This window comes from Salvelinus alpinus, chromosome 31, assembly GCF_045679555.1.
Source record: "Salvelinus alpinus chromosome 31, SLU_Salpinus.1, whole genome shotgun sequence".
Lineage (NCBI taxonomy): Eukaryota > Metazoa > Chordata > Actinopteri > Salmoniformes > Salmonidae > Salvelinus > Salvelinus alpinus.
The window spans coordinates 21,116,791-21,137,713 of NC_092116.1; the positions used below are offsets into that span (position 1 = coordinate 21,116,791).

The 20,923-nt window shown below is 42.0% G+C and overlaps 1 protein-coding gene across 2 annotated transcripts in view; it reads right to left on the minus strand.

Annotated features, from left to right (window-relative positions):
- LOC139561406 (protein mono-ADP-ribosyltransferase PARP14-like) overlaps nucleotides 1-20,923 on the minus strand; it is a 64,112-nt gene that overhangs the window by 35,362 nt on the left and 7,827 nt on the right. The window contains exon 7 of one of the 2 annotated variants that reach the window (XM_071378471.1): nucleotides 19,562-20,883. The exons of the other annotated variant lie outside the window; for it this stretch is intronic. Within the exon in view, the coding sequence (XP_071234572.1) occupies nucleotides 20,857-20,883 (27 nt within the window). The 3' untranslated portion in view covers nucleotides 19,562-20,856. Of the gene's footprint in view, nucleotides 1-19,561; nucleotides 20,884-20,923 lie in introns of those variants that run through there. 2 annotated transcript variants of the gene reach the window in all.

Here is a 20,923-nt window from a genome sequence, read left to right on the forward strand (position 1 = left end):
GTATAAAAGACACCTGTCCACAACCTCAAACAGTCACACTCCAAACTCCACTATGGCCAATACCAAAGAGCTGTCAAAGGACACCAGAAACAAAATTGTAGACCTGCACCAGGCTGGGAAGACTGAATCTGCAATAGGTAAGCAGCTTGGTTTGAAGAAATCAACTGTGGGAGCAATTATTAGGAAATGGAAGACATACAAGACCACTGATAATCTCCCTCGATCTGGGGCTCCACGCAAGATCTTACCCCGTGGGGTCAAAATGAGCACAAGAACGGTGAGCAAAAATCCCAGAACCACACGGGGGGACCTAGTGAATGACATGCAGAGTGCTGGGACCAAAGTAACAAAGCCTACCATCAGTAACACACTACGCCGCCAGGGACTCAAATCCTGCAGTGCCAGACGTGTCCCCCTGCTTAAGCCAGTACATGTCCAGGCCCGTCTGAAGTTTGCTAGAGAGCATTTGGATGATCCAGAAGAAGATTGGGAGAATGTCATATGGTCAGATGAAACCAAAATATAACTTTTTGGTTAAAAACTCAACTCGTCGTGTTTGGAGGACAAAGAATGCTGAGTTGCATCCAAAGAACACCATACCTACTGTGAAGCATGGGGGTGGAAACATCATGCTTTGGGGCTGTTTTTCTGCAAAGGGACCAGGACGACTGATCTGTGTAAAGGAAAGAATGAATGGGGCCATGTATCGTGAGATTTTGAGTGAAAACCTCCTTCCATCAGCAAGGGCATTGAAGATGAAACGTGGCTGGGTCTTTCAGCATGACAATGATCCCAAACACACCGCACGGGCAACGAAGGAGTGGCTTCGTAAGAAGCATTTCAAGGTCCTGGAGTGGCCTAGCCAGTCTCCAGATCTCAACCCCATAGAAAATCTTTGGAGGGAGTTGAAAGTCCGTGTTGCCCAGCAACAGCCCCAAAACATCACTGCTCTAGAGGAGATCTGCATGGAGGAATGGGCCAAAATACCAGCAACAGTGTGTGAAAACCTTGTGAAGACTTACAGAAAACGTTTGACCTCTGTCATTGCCAACAAAGGGTATATAACAAAGCATTGAGATAAACTTTTGTTATTGACCAAATAATTATTTTCCACCATAATTTGCAAATAAATTCATAAAAAATCCTACAATGTGATTTTCTGGATTTTTCTTCTCATTTTGTCTGTCATAGTTGAAGTGTACCTATGATGAAAATTACAGGCCTCTCTCATCTTTTTAAGTGGGAGAACTTGCACAATTGGTGGCTGACTAAATACTTTTTTGCCTCACTGTATGTAAATTAGATATTTCTGTATTGAATTTTCAATAAATTTGCAAACATTTCTAAAAACATGTCATTATGTGGTATTGTGTGTAGATGGGTGAATAAAAACATATATTTAATCCATTTTGAATTCAGGCAGTAACAACAAAATGTGGAATAAGTCAAGGGGTATGAATACTTTCTGAAGGCACTGTATATGAAATCTTCTAGCACTGAACTTGACTTTAATGAACTTTTTTTATAATTAAAAAAAAATGTATACCTTTATTTCAACAAAGAACGCAGACTGAGACCAAGGTCTCTTTTACAGCTTGGCCCTGCGTATACATGTTTACACATACAGTTTAGGTACAATGAATTGACGCTTGGGCCGACATCACAGGGTTTAGCATGGATGTGATCTCCATGAATGTCAGGGAAATTGTGTTGAAAGCTGCATTGACGACAGTGCAGTGTGGTTGTGGATCATACACCTTTGATTGAATCCCAGCCATATACACTTTATTCAGAGTTTTGCAGACAATGTGGTGCTTCACAGAGTTAGTATCATAATGGACATGGCTATTTGAATAGTCATGGCTGTTATGTTGATCCAAGATATCACTGCCTTCAATCAGGACCGTATCAGAATCATTTATTGTGTTACCTCTAAACCATTGAACCTTTTCATTTGGAAAAAGCGCTTGATATGATAATACATGCATATTTAAATAGGGTGAATGTATTCTATTCACTGGACAATCAACAATCAAACCTTTCAAACATTCCTTATTGAATGATTTATATTTTTCACATAGAAAATGAGTTATGCCAATGTATTTATCGCTTAAATTTTATTTTCACATACTTTACGTATTTTGTACATGTCTGTTCACAATCATGATTATGTATTTACACTAATCAAACATAAGATAGAACATCTTCATATAATATGTTCAATCAGAATAAATAAAAGGAACTTATTTCAAAATGACTACGGCTCTTTCCCTTTAACAATGAGATCACCACGTCTGCGTCACATTGCACCGTATTCCCTATATAGTACATTACTTTTTAACATAACTCTATGGGCCCTGGTCAAAAGTAGTCACTAAATAGGGAATAGGGTACAATTTGGGGCGTAGACCATTAGTATGGCACCAGATAAGTTAGTGGATAACTGTCATTATAGTGTACTTAGAATAGTGAAATGTCTCTGTTGTGTTTAATGGGTAAAAGAGGCTGACGTACCGTAATGCAATGTGATGGCAGACTAGGAAGTGCCTCCAAAATTGCACCATGTTCCCTATGATTTACATGTTGCTAAGGCAACATAAACTGAAGTGACGAGTAGGGTTCATCCATAAAGTAAACAGAAGAAGAAGAGACTGAAGAGACACACACAGGCCGACTTTGGAGAGAGGAAGACACTTCACTGAAACAAGACAAGACTGTGTAAATGCATCTTGCTTCATACTCCATGTATTAGGATGCTGGATGGAAGGGTGTGTGTGTGTGCATGCACGTGCATGTTGGTTTGGGTTTTTATGTGTACACATGTGGGTGTAGGTTTGTATGCGTGTGTGTCAAATCAATTCAAATTGAATTTGTCACATGCTTCGTAAACAGGTGTAGACTAACAGTGAAATGCTTACTTACGTGCCCTTCCCTACAATGTAGAGAGAGAAAAATAGAGAAATAATTGAAAAGTAATAACACATTATAATAGTAAGAATTAACACGCAATGAGTAAAGATAACTTGGCTATATACACGGGTACCAGTACCGAGTTGCAGGGGTATGAGGTAATCGAGGTAGATACAGTATGTACATATAACCAAGAATAACGAGACTAAACAGTAGCAGCATAGTCAAAGTAGCAAAAAAGGGTCACTGCAGATAGTAGCTATTTGGTTAATTATTTAACTAACTATTGATCAGTCTTATGGCTTGGGGGGTAGAAGCTGTTCAGGGTCCTGTTGGTTCCAGACTTGGTGCATCTGTACCCCTTGCGGTGCGGTAGCAGAGAGAACAGTCTATGACTTTCTGTAGTGACTATCTTTAGAGTACACCAAATCTTCATTTAACATAATAATACAAAACATTACAGGAAACGCAAAGGTGGTCTTACCTGTTAGGGTACTGTCTATCTGGGTTAGTAGCAGGCTTATAACTCCTATTACTACCTGTTAGGGTACTGTCTATCTGGGTTAGTAGCAGGCTTATAACTCCTATTACTACCTGTTAGGGTACTGTCTATCTGGGTTAGTAGCAGGCTTATAACTCCTATTACTACCTGTTAGGGTACTGTCTATCTGGGTTAGGAGCAGGCTTATAACTCCTATTACTACCTGTTAGGGTACTGTCTATCTGGGTTAGGAGCAGGCTTATAACTCCTATTACTACCTGTTAGGGTACTGTCTATCTGGGTTAGTAGCAGGCTTATAACTCCTATTACTACCTGTTAGGGTACTGTCTATCTGGGTTAGTAGCAGGCTTATAACTCCTATTACTACCTGTTAGGGTACTGTCTATCTGGGTTAGTAGCAGGCTTATAACTCCTATTACTACCTGTTAGGGTACTGTCTATCTGGGTTAGTAGCAGGCTTATAACTCCTATTACTACCTGTTAGGGTACTGTCTATCTGGGTTAGTAGCAGGCTTATAACTCCTATTACTACCTGTTAGGGTACTGTCTATCTGGGTTAGTAGCAGGCTTATAACTCCTATTACTACCTGTTAGGGTACTGTCTATCTGGGTTAGTAGCAGGCTTATAACTCCTATTACTACCTGTTAGGGTACTGTCTATCTGGGTTAGTAGCAGGCTTATAACTCCTATTACTACCTGTTAGGGTACTGTCTATCTGGGTTAGTAGCAGGCTTATAACTCCTATTACTACCTGTTAGGATACTGTCTATCTGGGTTAGGAGCAGGCTTATAACTCCTATTACTACCTGTTAGGGTACTGTCTATCTGGGTTAGTAGCAGGCTTATAACTCCTATTACTACCTGTTAGGGTACTGTCTATCTGGGTTAGTAGCAGGCTTATAACTCCTATTACTACCTGTTAGGGTACTGTCTATCTGGGTTAGTAGCAGGCTTATAACTCCTATTACTACCTGTTAGGGTACTGTCTATCTGGGTTAGTAGCAGGCTTATAACTCCTATTACTACCTGTTAGGGTACTGTCTATCTGGGTTAGTAGCAGGCTTATAACTCCTATTACTACCTGTTAGGGTACTGTCTATCTGGGTTAGGAGCAGGCTTATAACTCCTATTACTACCTGTTAGGGTACTGTCTATCTGGGTTAGGAGCAGGCTTATAACTCCTATTACTACCTGTTAGGGTACTGTCTATCTGGGTTAGTAGCAGGCTTATAACTCCTATTACTACCTGTTAGGGTACTGTCTATCTGGGTTAGTAGCAGGCTTATAACTCCTATTACTACCTGTTAGGGTACTGTCTATCTGGGTTAGGAGCAGGCTTATAACTCCTATTACTACCTGTTAGGGTACTGTCTATCTGGGTTAGTAGCAGGCTTATAACTCCTATTACTACCTGTTAGGGTACTGTCTATCTGGGTTAGTAGCAGGCTTATAACTCCTATTACTACCTGTTAGGGTACTGTCTATCTGGGTTAGTAGCAGGCTTATAACTCCTATTACTACCTGTTAGGGTACTGTCTATCTGGGTTAGTAGCAGGCTTATAACTCCTATTACTACCTGTTAGGGTACTGTCTATCTGGGTTAGGAGCAGGCTTATAACTCCTATTACTACCTGTTAGGGTACTGTCTATCTGGGTTAGTAGCAGGCTTACAACTCCTATTACTACCTGTTAGGGTACTGTCTATCTGGGTTAGGAGCAGGCTTATAACTCCTATTACTACCTGTTAGGGTACTGTCTATCTGGGTTAGTAGCAGGCTTACAACTCCTATTACTACCTGTTAGGGTACTGTCTATCTGGGTTAGTAGCAGGCTTATAACTCCTATTACTACCTGTTAGGGTACTGTCTATCTGGGTTAGTAGCAGGCTTATAACTCCTATTACTACCTGTTAGGGTACTGTCTATCTGGGTTAGTAGCAGGCTTATAACTCCTATTACTACCTGTTAGGGTACTGTCTATCTGGGTTAGTAGCAGGCTTATAACTCCTATTACTACCTGTTAGGGTACTGTCTATCTGGGTTAGGAGCAGGCTTATAACTCCTATTACTACCTGTTAGGGTACTGTCTATCTGGGTTAGGAGCAGGCTTATAACTCCTATTACTACCTGTTAGGGTACTGTCTATCTGGGTTAGTAGCAGGCTTATAACTCCTATTACTACCTGTTAGGGTACTGTCTATCTGGGTTAGTAGCAGGCTTATAACTCCTATTACTACCTGTTAGGGTACTGTCTATCTGGGTTAGGAGCAGGCTTATAACTCCTATTACTACCTGTTAGGGTACTGTCTATCTGGGTTAGTAGCAGGCTTATAACTCCTATTACTACCTGTTAGGGTACTGTCTATCTGGGTTAGGAGCAGGCTTATAACTCCTATTACTACCTGTTAGGGTACTGTCTATCTGGGTTAGTAGCAGGCTTATAACTCCTATTACTACCTGTTAGGGTACTGTCTATCTGGGTTAGTAGCAGGCTTATAACTCCTATTACTACCTGTTAGGGTACTGTCTATCTGGGTTAGTAGCAGGCTTATAACTCCTATTACTACCTGTTAGGGTACTGTCTATCTGGGTTAGTAGCAGGCTTATAACTCCTATTACTACCTGTTAGGGTACTGTCTATCTGGGTTAGTAGCAGGCTTATAACTCCTATTACTACCTGTTAGGGTACTGTCTATCTGGGTTAGGAGCAGGCTTACAACTCCTATTACTACCTGTTAGGGTACTGTCTATCTGGGTTAGTAGCAGGCTTATAACTCCTATTACTACCTGTTAGGGTACTGTCTATCTGGGTTAGTAGCAGGCTTATAACTCCTATTACTACCTGTTAGGGTACTGTCTATCTGGGTTAGTAGCAGGCTTATAACTCCTATTACTACCTGTTAGGGTACTGTCTATCTGGGTTAGGAGCAGGCTTATAACTCCTATTACTACCTGTTAGGGTACTGTCTATCTGGGTTAGGAGCAGGCTTATAACTCCTATTACTACCTGTTAGGGTACTGTCTATCTGGATTAGTAGCAGGCTTATAACTCCTATTACTACCTGTTAGGGTACTGTCTATCTGGGTTAGGAGCAGGCTTATAACTCCTATTACTACCTGTTAGGGTACTGTCTATCTGGGTTAGGAGCAGGCTTATAACTCCTATTACTACCTGTTAGGGTACTGTCTATCTGGGTTAGGAGCAGGCTTATAACTCCTATTACTACCTGTTAGGGTACTGTCTATCTGGATTAGTAGCAGGCTTATAACTCCTATTACTACCTGTTAGGGTACTGTCTATCTGGGTTAGGAGCAGGCTTATAACTCCTATTACTACCTGTTAGGGTACTGTCTATCTGGGTTAGGAGCAGGCTTATAACTCCTATTACTACCTGTTAGGGTACTGTCTATCTGGGTTAGGAGCAGGCTTATAACTCCTATTACTACCTGTTAGGGTACTGTCTATCTGGGTTAGGAGCAGGCTTATAACTCCTATTACTACCTGTTAGGGTACTGTCTATCTGGGTTAGTAGCAGGCTTATAACTCCTATTACTACCTGTTAGGGTACTGTCTATCTGGGTTAGGAGCAGGCTTATAACTCCTATTACTACCTGTTAGGGTACTGTCTATCTGGGTTAGGAGCAGGCTTATAACTCCTATTACTACCTGTTAGGGTACTGTCTATCTGGGTTAGGAGCAGGCTTATAACTCCTATTACTACCTGTTAGGGTACTGTCTATCTGGGTTAGGAGCAGGCTTATAACTCCTATTACTACCTGTTAGGGTACTGTCTATCTGGGTTAGGAGCAGGCTTATAACTCCTATTACTACCTGTTAGGGTACTGTCTATCTGGGTTAGGAGCAGGCTTATAACTCCTATTACTACCTGTTAGGGTACTGTCTATCTGGGTTAGGAGCAGGCTTATAACTCCTATTACTACCTGTTAGGGTACTGTCTATCTGGGTTAGGAGCAGGCTTATAACTCCTATTACTACCTGTTAGGGTACTGTCTATCTGGGTTAGGAGCAGGCTTATAACTCCTATTACTACCTGTTAGGGTACTGTCTATCTGGGTTAGGAGCAGGCTTATAACTCCTATTACTACCTGTTAGGGTACTGTCTATCTGGGTTAGGAGCAGGCTTATAACTCCTATTACTACCTGTTAGGGTACTGTCTATCTGGGTTAGGAGCAGGCTTATAACTCCTATTACTACCTGTTAGGGTACTGTCTATCTGGGTTAGGAGCAGGCTTATAACTCCTATTACTACCTGTTAGGGTACTGTCTATCTGGGTTAGGAGCAGGCTTATAACTCCTATTACTACCTGTTAGGGTACTGTCTATCTGGGTTAGGAGCAGGCTTATAACTCCTATTACTACCTGTTAGGGTACTGTCTATCTGGGTTAGGAGCAGGCTTATAACTCCTATTACTACCTGTTAGGGTACTGTCTATCTGGGTTAGGAGCAGGCTTATAACTCCTATTACTACCTGTTAGGGTACTGTCTATCTGGGTTAGGAGCAGGCTTATAACTCCTATTACTACCTGTTAGGGTACTGTCTATCTGGGTTAGGAGCAGGCTTATAACTCCTATTACTACCTGTTAGGGTACTGTCTATCTGGGTTAGGAGCAGGCTTACAACTCCTATTACTACCTGTTAGGGTACTGTCTATCTGGGTTAGTAGCAGGCTTACAACTCCTATTACTACCTGTTAGGGTACTGTCTATCTGGGTTAGGAGCAGGCTTATAACTCCTATTACTACCTGTTAGGGTACTGTCTATCTGGGTTAGGAGCAGGCTTATAACTCCTATTACTACCTGTTAGGGTACTGTCTATCTGGGTTAGGAGCAGGCTTACAACTCCTATTACTACCTGTTAGGGTACTGTCTATCTGGGTTAGTAGCAGGCTTACAACTCCTATTACTACCTGTTAGGGTACTGTCTATCTGGGTTAGTAGCAGGCTTACAACTCCTATTACTACCTGTTAGGGTACTGTCTATCTGGGTTAGTAGCAGGCTTACAACTCCTATTACTACCTGTTAGGGTACTGTCTATCTGGGTTAGGAGCAGGCTTATAACTCCTATTACTACCTGTTAGGGTACTGTCTATCTGGGTTAGGAGCAGGCTTATAACTCCTATTACTACCTGTTAGGGTACTGTCTATCTGGGTTAGGAGCAGGCTTATAACTCCTATTACTACCTGTTAGGGTACTGTCTATCTGGGTTAGTAGCAGGCTTACAACTCCTATTACTACCTGTTAGGGTACTGTCTATCTGGGTTAGTAGCAGGCTTACAACTCCTATTACTACCTGTTAGGGTACTGTCTATCTGGGTTAGGAGCAGGCTTATAACTCCTATTACTACCTGTTAGGGTACTGTCTATCTGGGTTAGGAGCAGGCTTATAACTCCTATTACTACCTGTTAGGGTACTGTCTATCTGGGTTAGTAGCAGGCTTACAACTCCTATTACTACCTGTTAGGGTACTGTCTATCTGGGTTAGTAGCAGGCTTACAACTCCTATTACTACCTGTTAGGGTACTGTCTATCTGGGTTAGTAGCAGGCTTACAACTCCTATTACTACCTGTTAGGGTACTGTCTATCTGGGTTAGTAGCAGGCTTACAACTCCTATTACTACCTGTTAGGGTACTGTCTATCTGGGTTAGGAGCAGGCTTATAACTCCTATTACTACCTGTTAGGGTACTGTCTATCTGGGTTAGTAGCAGGCTTATAACTCCTATTACTACCTGTTAGGGTACTGTCTATCTGGGTTAGTAGCAGGCTTACAACTCCTATTACTACCTGTTAGGGTACTGTCTATCTGGGTTAGGAGCAGGCTTATAACTCCTATTACTACCTGTTAGGGTACTGTCTATCTGGGTTAGTAGCAGGCTTATAACTCCTATTACTACCTGTTAGGGTACTGTCTATCTGGGTTAGTAGCAGGCTTACAACTCCTATTACTACCTGTTAGGGTACTGTCTATCTGGGTTAGTAGCAGGCTTACAACTCCTATTACTACCTGTTAGGGTACTGTCTATCTGGGTTAGTAGCAGGCTTACAACTCCTATTACTACCTGTTAGGGTACTGTCTATCTGGGTTAGTAGCAGGCTTACAACTCCTATTACTACCTGTTAGGGTACTGTCTATCTGGGTTAGTAGCAGGCTTACAACTCCTATTACTACCTGTTAGGGTACTGTCTATCTGGGTTAGTAGCAGGCTTACAACTCCTATTACTACCTGTTAGGGTACTGTCTATCTGGGTTAGTAGCAGGCTTACAACTCCTATTACTACCTGTTAGGGTACTGTCTATCTGGGTTAGGAGCAGGCTTACAACTCCTATTACTACCTGTTAGGGTACTGTCTATCTGGGTTAGTAGCAGGCTTACAACTCCTATTACTACCTGTTAGGGTACTGTCTATCTGGGTTAGGAGCAGGCTTACAACTCCTATTACTACCTGTTAGGGTACTGTCTATCTGGGTTAGGAGCAGGCTTACAACTCCTATTACTACCTGTTAGGGTACTGTCTATCTGGGTTAGGAGCAGGCTTACAACTCCTATTACTACCTGTTAGGGTACTGTCTATCTGGGTTAGGAGCAGGCTTACAACTCCTATTACTACCTGTTAGGGTACTGTCTATCTGGGTTAGGAGCAGGCTTACAACTCCTATTACTACCTGTTAGGGTACTGTCTATCTGGGTTAGGAGCAGGCTTACAACTCCTATTACTACCTGTTAGGGTACTGTCTATCTGGGTTAGGAGCAGGCTTACAACTCCTATTACTACCTGTTAGGGTACTGTCTATCTGGGTTAGGAGCAGGCTTACAACTCCTATTACTACCTGTTAGGGTACTGTCTATCTGGGTTAGGAGCAGGCTTACAACTCCTATTACTACCTGTTAGGGTACTGTCTATCTGGGTTAGGAGCAGGCTTACAACTCCTATTACTACCTGTTAGGGTACTGTCTATCTGGGTTAGGAGCAGGCTTACAACTCCTATTACTACCTGTTAGGGTACTGTCTATCTGGGTTAGGAGCAGGCTTACAACTCCTATTACTACCTGTTAGGGTACTGTCTATCTGGGTTAGGAGCAGGCTTACAACTCCTATTACTACCTGTTAGGGTACTGTCTATCTGGGTTAGGAGCAGGCTTACAACTCCTATTACTACCTGTTAGGGTACTGTCTATCTGGGTTAGGAGCAGGCTTACAACTCCTATTACTACCTGTTAGGGTACTGTCTATCTGGGTTAGGAGCAGGCTTACAACTCCTATTACTACCTGTTAGGGTACTGTCTATCTGGGTTAGGAGCAGGCTTACAACTCCTATTACTACCTGTTAGGGTACTGTCTATCTGGGTTAGGAGCAGGCTTACAACTCCTATTACTACCTGTTAGGGTACTGTCTATCTGGGTTAGGAGCAGGCTTACAACTCCTATTACTACCTGTTAGGGTACTGTCTATCTGGGTTAGGAGCAGGCTTACAACTCCTATTACTACCTGTTAGGGTACTGTCTATCTGGGTTAGGAGCAGGCTTACAACTCCTATTACTACCTGTTAGGGTACTGTCTATCTGGGTTAGGAGCAGGCTTACAACTCCTATTACAATGAATGAATTCCTGAGGTACTATAGTGAAACAGTGGTAGTATGAGAAAACCTCCCTGATCTTTGTGGTTGATTTGTTTGAAATTCACTTCTCGACTGAGGGACCTTACAGATAAACGTATATGTGGGGTACAGAGGTGAGGTAGTCATTCAAAAATAATGTTTAACAATATTATTGCACACAAAGTGAGACCATGCAACGTATTATGTGACTTGTTAAGCAACATTTTTACTACTGAACTTATTTAGGTTTTTCTTTCGGGGCTGTTGGTAGCCTTGTGGTAAGAGCATTGGGCCAGCAACTGAAAGGTTGTTAGATCAAATCCCTGTGCTGACATTTTTATTAATGATAAAAAAATACTAAAATATACCTGGACTTTGAGATTGTGGGGTATTGTGTGTAGTCCAGTGAAAATAAATCTAAATTTAATACATTTTCAATTCAGGCTGTAACAACAAAATCTGGAATAAGTCAACCGGTGTGATTACTTTCTGAAAGTATTCAAAATGTGTATCTAAATGTACGCTTCTCAACAAATGTGCCGTTGATGAAGTCTCGACCTATGTAATAAGATGTCATATACAGTGCATTCGGAAAGTATTCAGACCCATTCCACACTTTGTTACATTACAGACTTATTCTAAAATGTATTAAAGCAAAAATGTCCTCATCAATCTACACACAATACCCATAATGAAAAAGCAGAAACAGGTTTTTAGAAATGTTTGCTAATTATTAAAAAAAATAAAACAGAAATACCTTATTTACATAAATTCAGACCCTTTGCTATGACACTCAAAATTGAGCAGAGATGCATCCTGTTTCTATTGATCATCTTTGAGATGTTTCTACAACTTGATTGGAGTCCACCTGTGGTAAGTTAAATTGATTGGACATGATTTGGAAAGGCACACACCTGTCTATATAAGGTCCCACAGTTGACAGTACATATCAGAGCAAAAACCAAGCCATGAGGTCGAAGGAATTATCCGTAGAGCTTCGAGACAGGATTGTGTCGAGGCACAGATCTGGAGGGGTACCAGAAAATTTCTGCAGCATTGAAGGTCCCTAAGAACACAGTGGCCTCCATCATTCTTAAATGGAAGTTTGGAACCACCAAGACTCTTCCTAGAGCTGGCCGCCCAGCCAAACGGAGCAATCGGGGTAGAAAGGCCTTGGTCAGGGAGTTTGACCAAGAACCCAATGGTCACTCTCACAGAGCTCCAGAGTTCCTCTGTGGAGATGGGAGAACCTTCCAGAAGGACAACCATCTCTGCAACACTCCACCAATCAGGCCTTTATGGTAGAGTGGCCAGACGGAAGCTACTCCTCAGTAAAAGGCACATGAATTCCTGCTTGGAGTTTGCCAAAAGGCACCTAAAGACCATGAAAAACAAGATTATCTGGTCTGATGAAACCAAGATTGAACTCTTTGGACTGAATGCCAAGCATCACGTCTGAAGGAAACCTGGCACCATCCCAACGGTGAAGCATGGTGGTGGCAGCATCATGCTTTGGGGATGTTTTTCAGCGGCATGGACTGGGAGACTAGTCAGGATCGAGGGAAAGATGAACGGAGCAAAGTACAGAGAGATCCTTGATGAAAACCTGCTCCAGAGTGCTCAGGACCTCAGAATGGGGTGAGGGTTCACCTTCCAACAAGACAATGCAGGAGTGGCTTCAGGACAAGTCTCTGAATATCCTTGAGTGGACCAGCCAGAGCCTGGACTTGAATATGTCAAACATCTCTGGAGAGACCTGCAAGTAGCTGTGCTACGCTGCCCATCCAACCTGACAGAGCTTGAGAGGATCTGCAGAGAACAATGGGAGAAACTCCCCAAATACAGGTGTGCCAAGCTTGTAGCCTCATACCCAAGAAGGCTCGAGGCTGTAATTGTTGCCAAAGGTGCTTCAAAAAAGTACTGAGTAAAGGGTCTGAATACTTATGTAAAGGTGATATTTCAGTTTTGTATTTTGAATAAATGTGCAAACATTTATAAAAAACAGTTTTTGCTTTGTCATTATGGGGTATTGTGTGTAGATTGATGAGGGGGAAAAACTATTTAATCCATTTTAGAATAAGGCTGTAATGTAACAAAATGTGGAAAAAGGCAAGGGGTCTGAATACTTTCCGGAGGCACTGTACATGTGTATCTTAATGTGTGTGATCTGATACACGACACCTCAGTGCAGTGCTTCTCTAACCACTCCCAGACATTTCACTATTTTGTTGTAGCACTGAACTATTGATTTGAAACTGAATTGAATGAATATTGCATTCCGTTTTAAAATAAAATTTATATTTAATGAAAAACATTCAATATTTATATATTCAACCATCTGTTGTTTACCTATATGCATAGGCCCGCTCCCCATGCCTTACCAGAGGCTGCTGTTCTATCCTGCTGATACAGTGTTTAACCCGCCAGCTGTATGTTCTTAATGTCGTCGTTCAGCCACGACTCGGTGAAGCATAAGATATTACAGTTTTTAATGTCCCGTTGGTAGGATATGCGTGCTTTCAGTTCGTCCCATTTATTTTCCAGCGATTGAACGTTAGCTAGCAGGACGGAAAGCAAAGGCATATTAGCCACTCGTCGCCTGATCCTCACAAGGCACCCGATCTCTTTCCGCAAAACCTATGTTTCCTTCTCCAGCGAAGGACGGGGATCTGGGCCTTGTCGGATGTCTGTGGTATATCCCTTCCGTCCGACTCATTAAAGAAAAACTCTTCGTCTAATCTGAGGTCAGTAATCACAGTTATGATGTCCAGAAGCTCTTTTCGGTCATAAGAGACGGTAGCAGCAACATTATCTTCAAAAGTTCCAAACAACGCGAAAAAACGCACAAAATAACACAGTTGGTTAGGAGCCGATAAGACAGCAGCCATGAGAACATCTTAGTGACATTCTAACATCATCCTCACCCTTGCAGAAAAAAACACATGAATTTCACATGATTACATGTGATCTGATGTGAAGTTTGTGAAAATATGTGTCAACATGTAAAGCAACATGATAACATGAAAGTACACGTGACAACATTTTAGCATGTAAAAACGTGTTTTTGGAACACTTCACGTGGAATTTCTCATGTGAAAACGTGTTTTTGGAACACATCACATGTGAAATTTGTTCTACCAGTCGTCAGGACATCACAAATGTTTTACCTTTAAACTCGGACAAAACAGAGATACTAGTTCTAGGTCTCAAGAAACAAAGAGATCTTCTGTTGGATCTGACAATTAATCTTGATGGTTGTACAGTCGTCTCAAATACAACTGTGAAGGACCTCTGCTTTACTTTGGACCCTGATCTCTCTTTTGACGAACATCTCAAGAATATTTCAAGGACAGCTTTTTTCCATCTTCGTAACATTGCAAAAATCTAAAACTTTGTCCAAAAATGATGCAGAAAAGTTCATCCATGCTTTTGTCACTTCTAGATTAGACTACTGCAATGCTCTACTTTCCGGCTACCCGGATAAAGCACCAAATAAACTTCAGCTGGTGCTAAACACGGCTACTAGAATCTTGCCGAAAACCCCAAAATCTGATCATATTACTCCAGTGCTAGCCTCTCTACACTGGCTTCCTGTTAAGGCTAGGGCTGATTTCAAGATTTTGCTGCTAACCTACAAAGCATTACATGGGCTTGCTCTTACCTATCTTTCCGATTTGGTCCTGCCATACATACCTACACGTACGCTATGGTCACAAGACGCAGGCCTCCTTATTGTGCCTAGAATTTCTAAGCAAACAGCTGGAGGCAAGGCTTTCTCCTATAGAGCTCCATTTTTATGGAATGGTCTGCCTACCCATGTGAGAGATGCAGACTCGGTCTCGACCTTTAACTCTTTATTGAAGACTCATCTCTTCAGTAGCTCCTATGATTGTGTGTAATCTGGCCCAGGGGTGGGAAGGTGAACGGAAAGGCACTGGAATGACAAACCGCCCTTGCTGTCTCTGCCTGGCCGGTTCCCCTCTCTCCACTGGGATTTTCTGCCTCTAACCCTATTACGGGGGCTGAGTCACTGGCTTACTGGTGCTCTTCCATGCCTTCCTAAGGAGGGGTGTGTCACTTGAGTGGGTTGCGTCCAGGTTGGCGCCCCCCTCGGGTTCGTGCCGTGGGGGAGATCTTTGTGGGCTATACTCAGCCTTGTCTCAGGGTAGTACATTGGTGGTCTGTTGATATCCCTCTAGTGGTGTGGGGGCTGTGCTTTGGCAAAGTGGGTGGGGTTATATCCTGCCTGGTTGGCCCTGTCCGGGGTTATTGTCGGACGGGGCCACAGTGTCTCCCGACCCCTCCAGTCTCAGCCTGCAGTATTTATGCTGCAATAGTTTATGTGTCAGGAGGCTAGGGTCCGTTTTTTTAATATCTGGGGTATTTCTACCTGGTCTGGTGACTCCTTGCTGTCCCCAGTCCACCTGGGTTGTTCTTCTGCTCCGGTTTCAACTGTTCTGCCTGCGGCTATGGAACCCTGACCTGTTCACCAGACGTGCTACCTTGTCCCGGACCTGCTGTTTTCAACTATCTCTCTCTACCACACCTGCTGTCTCTAACTCTGAATGCTATGAAAAGCCAACTGACATTTACTCCTGAGGTGCTGACTTGCTACACCCTCGACAACTACTGTGATTATTATTATTTGACCCTGCTCGTAATCTATGAACGTTTTACATCTTGCCACGTACCGTTATAATCTCCACCCGGAACAGCCAGAAGAAGACTGGCCACCCCTCAGAGCCTGGTTCCTCTCAAGGTTTCTTCCTAGGTTCCTGCCTTTCTAGGGAGTTTGTCCTAGCCACCGTGCTTCTACATCTGCATTGCTTGCTGTTTGGGGTTTTAGGCTTCGAACACACTGACTGCTTCATTGCATCACTGCTGTTTAACATTTTGCGCAACTAGGCAACTATACTGATGCAGGTATCTTTTGCAGATGGTCGCAGTTAGACACATGGAGGAGAGAATCATTTTCGCAGTATCCTCAAAACCGTGTCTTTTTGACACAACTGCTGACAGCTACAGGGACATAAACACACAAAATGCTGCTTGGAGACAAGTGTCCACGATAGTAGGATTGCCAGGTCAGTTTAGTAGTGAGCTTGTGCTAGATGTGGCTAGTTAAAGTTAGCTAGCTAGCTAACCTAGCCATTGAGGTGTGTGTGTGTGTGTGAAAGAAAGTCATATAAATTATGCTAGTTACTACCTCTGATAACTTTCCCAAATAATCATGTTTGAAAGAGTGTGAGTGTGTATGCTAGATAAATAGTAATAGAAATGGTAGATACTACTGTACCCCTGAAAATTTGGTCAGATAACCGTGTGTGTGTGTCTGTGTGTACAGTAGCTGACATGTCCATGATAGCTAGCTAATAACTATAGTTATGCTAGGTAATGGTTTGGCTTATCATGTTCATGTCTATGTAGAAGAAGACTGTAGGAGGAAGTGGAGAGGACTTAGGGACAGGTATCAGAGAGAGAGAAGGGCAGAGAAAGAGAAGAAGAGGTCTGGGTCAGCAGCTTCAGGCCAGCAGCCTTGGCGTTTCTGCCACATTCTTTCTTTTCTGGATCCATTTATTGTGCCTAGGGCAACGAGTGGCAATTTTACAGCCAGGCCCTCTATTACGTCATTCACAAGTGTTGTCGCCACCGGTGCATCAAGACCCTCAACCTCACCTACAAGTGCGAACATCGCCTCCACCGGTGCAGCGAGACCCTCTACAACATCTACATCATCAGCCATGGAAGATGATGAAATGGAGGAAGCACCTCTGGATATGGGACCACCTGAGATTATTATGAACCTCACGGAAGTGACCACTGAGGACCTCGTTGAACAGGATGTGGCCGTGGAGAGAAACAGAGAGAGAAACGAAGAGGAACAACGTCACACCAGGCGCCATCGGAGGTACCAGCCCCCAGATCCACTCAACTCATTTCAGCAGAGGCTCCTCCAAGCCGTCGAGAGGGATGCAGCCCAACCTGATGCTCACAGGAAGGAGCATGAAGAGACCCTCTTTGCCATGAGCCTGGTGCCAACACTGAAGAGTCTGCCTCAGCAAAGAAAAGCAGCAGTCAAGGTTAAAATGTATCAGCTGCTTTTCCAAGCCGAGTTCAATGGTACATTTTTTTTTCTCCACACAGGTAGTGTCATAAGTGTTGCGACAGTGAAGTAAAGTAGGTCATTTTTACAGTATACTCATGTAGGTTAATTGGTATTTCAGATCAAATTATTAATATGAGGCAAATGTATAGCTTTTGTTTCTGGGTTAGAAAATATCCTAAATCAACAGTTTGCTGTCGAAATATCTGCCTGTCATATTCATCTTTTGATCTGAAATACAAATTCCATGAGTAAACAGCAAGTATTACCAACTTTACCACACTGTTCCTATATATATGCCACTAACTACACTATACAAGCAGTATTTAGTTAACATAAATCTCACCTTTTATGGTGTCATATTATGTTAAGCTTGTATGTGTTGTCTTTCTCTTCCCTTCCAGAGATGGAGTCAATTTAGCCGACCAGCTCACAGGAAGGACAGGAAGAGGACAGGAAGGACAGGAAGAGGAGTTGTCTAGGTGTTGTTTTGACCTCCCTCATTGTACCTTTCTTTTCACACACATCAGTTACGTTTAAATTCAGTTAATTCATAAAGTAATTTGTTTATAAAGTCTTAGGATAGCATTCATTATTAGTGTTACATAGATTTCTTAATTGACAGAATTGAAACTCATACACCGGAGAATTCAGATGCTCTTGTAGGTATCTTACGAGACTAAATGTGAATATTTTTCTTTCATTTAAAACCACTTGAAAACCAGGGTGTGAAACTTTTTGTGAAGTTATGTTCCATCGACTGGTCCATGACGTCCAGGGGCCATTTGTTTGTTTAGCTGTGTTATGGCTACACATTATTTTATTTTTTTCAGAGACAGACACACACACACCTCTCCTCTCTGTACCTCACATCTCCAGTGCCCTGCCCTCTCTCTCTTTATGGCCATGTCTGAAGATCCCCTACTACGTCTAGGCTTTATGAGTAGTGCCTGTATCTGTCTGCAGTTGTGCCAAAAATACATGCTCTTGTTCTCTTACAGATTACAGGCTACATATTCATTTATTTTTATTTTTACACGCACACACACACACCTCTTTCAATAGTTTCATTTTTGTAAAAAAAAAATTAAACACACATACCTGTCATGTTCTTTCCTGTACTTGAATACTTATTCAATTATGTTTTCATAGTCAGTTGTTTATTAATATCTCATTTAGACTTAATCTGCTTATTTCTTCCCTACACCTTTGCTGATCTAAGACAAGATGAAAGTAAAAACACATTCTCTTCCTAATTTGTTTTTTTCCAATTGTATTTTGTCAGGCCAGTGAACATGGTGGTAAACTGTACTATTTGTATGGACACTAGGTTACCCTTTCCCTTTGTTATCATACTAACTGTATGTCGTATGACCTTAATTAGTGCTCCTGCTCACCTGATGTACCATGCCAGGTGTGTATAATACTGACGTTAATGGGAGAGGGAAGGGGTTAACCACCTCTGGACCCACAGAGACCTGCGTTTTCGGCGGGGCTGGTCCCGGCCCAACAGCGCGATCAAGACCACCTTCCTCAACGTTGGTCGAATTATTGAAAGAGCCGACTCTGCTATCTTGACTATATATTATTGCATTTCGCTCCAAAACTGCATTTTGGGGGGAAATTATATTATGGGCTCTCACAATTAAATTTGTGGATGTCATTGAATAATAAAAAATTAAAAAATAAATTCTACAGTCAAACTGTTTTTATTATGTAATCCCACATTTTTTTACTGGATATGTGTGCAACAAAAATTCAACATTCACATTTTGCTACTTTCTGTCAAGTATATGCATACAATTCGATAAAACCAATGTATGCACCACACAGAACGCACTGCAACTGCCTCTGCAACGCAATGCTGCAAGGCAAACGCAGCGTTCCATCGGAAATGAATGTACTTCTGGTGTTCAAAACGAAAGACACAGGCGGTGTGTTCGAAGCGTTAGGCTAGGTTTCTAGATAACACTTTGTGACATCGGCTGACGTAAAAAGGACGTTATAAATATATTTGATTGCTTGATTGATGTTCTGAATTCTGTCGCTGTACATTTCAAAAGTGCTGAAAAAATTGTTATATTGACTACGTCCGTCCTAGTTCGCTCATTAATGTTTTAATCGAAATTACGGATTGCCTCTTATCCGCCCGTCGTTCCCTTATGCCATAGTTTGTACATCCCAATTGTCAGTAAAAACCACATTTGTTTAAGCAAGTCAGCCATTTCAGCTATGTTCAGCTGATAGCCAGGTGAAGTGTTAGTAACGATTCACTCCGTGGTGCTGAAAAGAAAGCTCTGTTGTTGTGACAGCTTTTATGTACCCCTCAACAGTTTGTGGGCACCGTTATAGTGCTATGAATGTATTGTTTAGTGTGGTGTTGTGTAGTGGCTTTGCTGACATGCATCTAAAAAAAAAATGGTTTGTTTGCCCTACCAAGATTGCCATTCTAAAAACGGCACTGATTTAGAGAACTGAACTTGAAAACGGAATCTAAACGCATCTGTGAAGTTGAATATATTAAACTTTGATTAAATTGAAATTATGGTTTATAAACTTGATACACAATGAATGCAATAATTACCAGATTGAAACTGAAAATATAAATATTGAACTTGAATGTTCAATTAATTGACATTTTGAACTGAATGACATATTTATTCAATACAGTTTCAAATCATTAAACACACAGGTTCAAATTATGATTTCAATTATTCTATTTGTACATTAAACATAAAAAAAATATTCAAATTGAATATTTTAATATTCATTCAGTTTAACCATAACCCTGTCATCTGCTTTTAACAAAACAGAAAGAAAAAGAAATGGAACAAAAAGCTATTCCACAGTTGAATTTAACTGACTGGTGTCTACATAGTTTGTAAGATGTTGAATCACACATTTCCATCATTTTATTAAATGATTCCAGGTTAATCTGTTACTGTTTTCTTCTTGCACATTCAGAACCTTAGTTTAAAGCCTCCAGTACTGTCTCTGCCTCCTCTGCTGCAGTAACTCCGACTGACCCTCCTCTAACTGCTCCTGTTGTTGTGGACGTCCCAAAGACAAGTCCTGCAGCTATGCCTACCAACACCTGTTAGTGTCCCTGAGAGTTTGATCAGGAGTTTCTTCCTCACTATTTCTTTAGCCTGTTTTCCCATCTCTTTCTCTGACATCTGGCCCGTTGACTCCTTCCTAAGACTCTTTATCTCTGCTTGTATTAATCTCTCTGCCTCTTGGAGCATCTCGTTGGTGTAGAACCCTCCTCCGTTATCTCTCACCATCTTCTCTATGGTGTTGAGTGACAGCGGCCTCCACATTTCTCCACAAGCTTGTTCAGTTCAGAATTATGTTGGTCACCATGAGTGAAGAGGACTGTGGCATATTTGGAGGCCTCTGGTGAAAAATATGTCTCGATTTTCGCTATAGCGTCATTCTTGTGGACTGTGTACCGTTCCACTTTCAGTACAATGAGAAAGGCATGTGGTCCTGGAGCACACTCTGTTATACATTTAACTATTTTAGGTTTCAGCTCCTCTTCAGGGATGTCAGTGTCAAAGAATCCAGGTGTGTCAATCAGGGTGATGTTTCTGCCTTCGATGTTCTTGTTATGAGCTTTACATATCTGTGTTGCGGAGATGGAGGAACTGTCTGAGAGGAACACATCATCTTGTCCGAAGATGGTGTTTCCAGCACTGCTTTAACCTCCTCCGGTTATACCAAGCAGCACAATCCTGATGTCTATAGGGAGGGTTTAGAACTTGAAATGGATCAATCATAT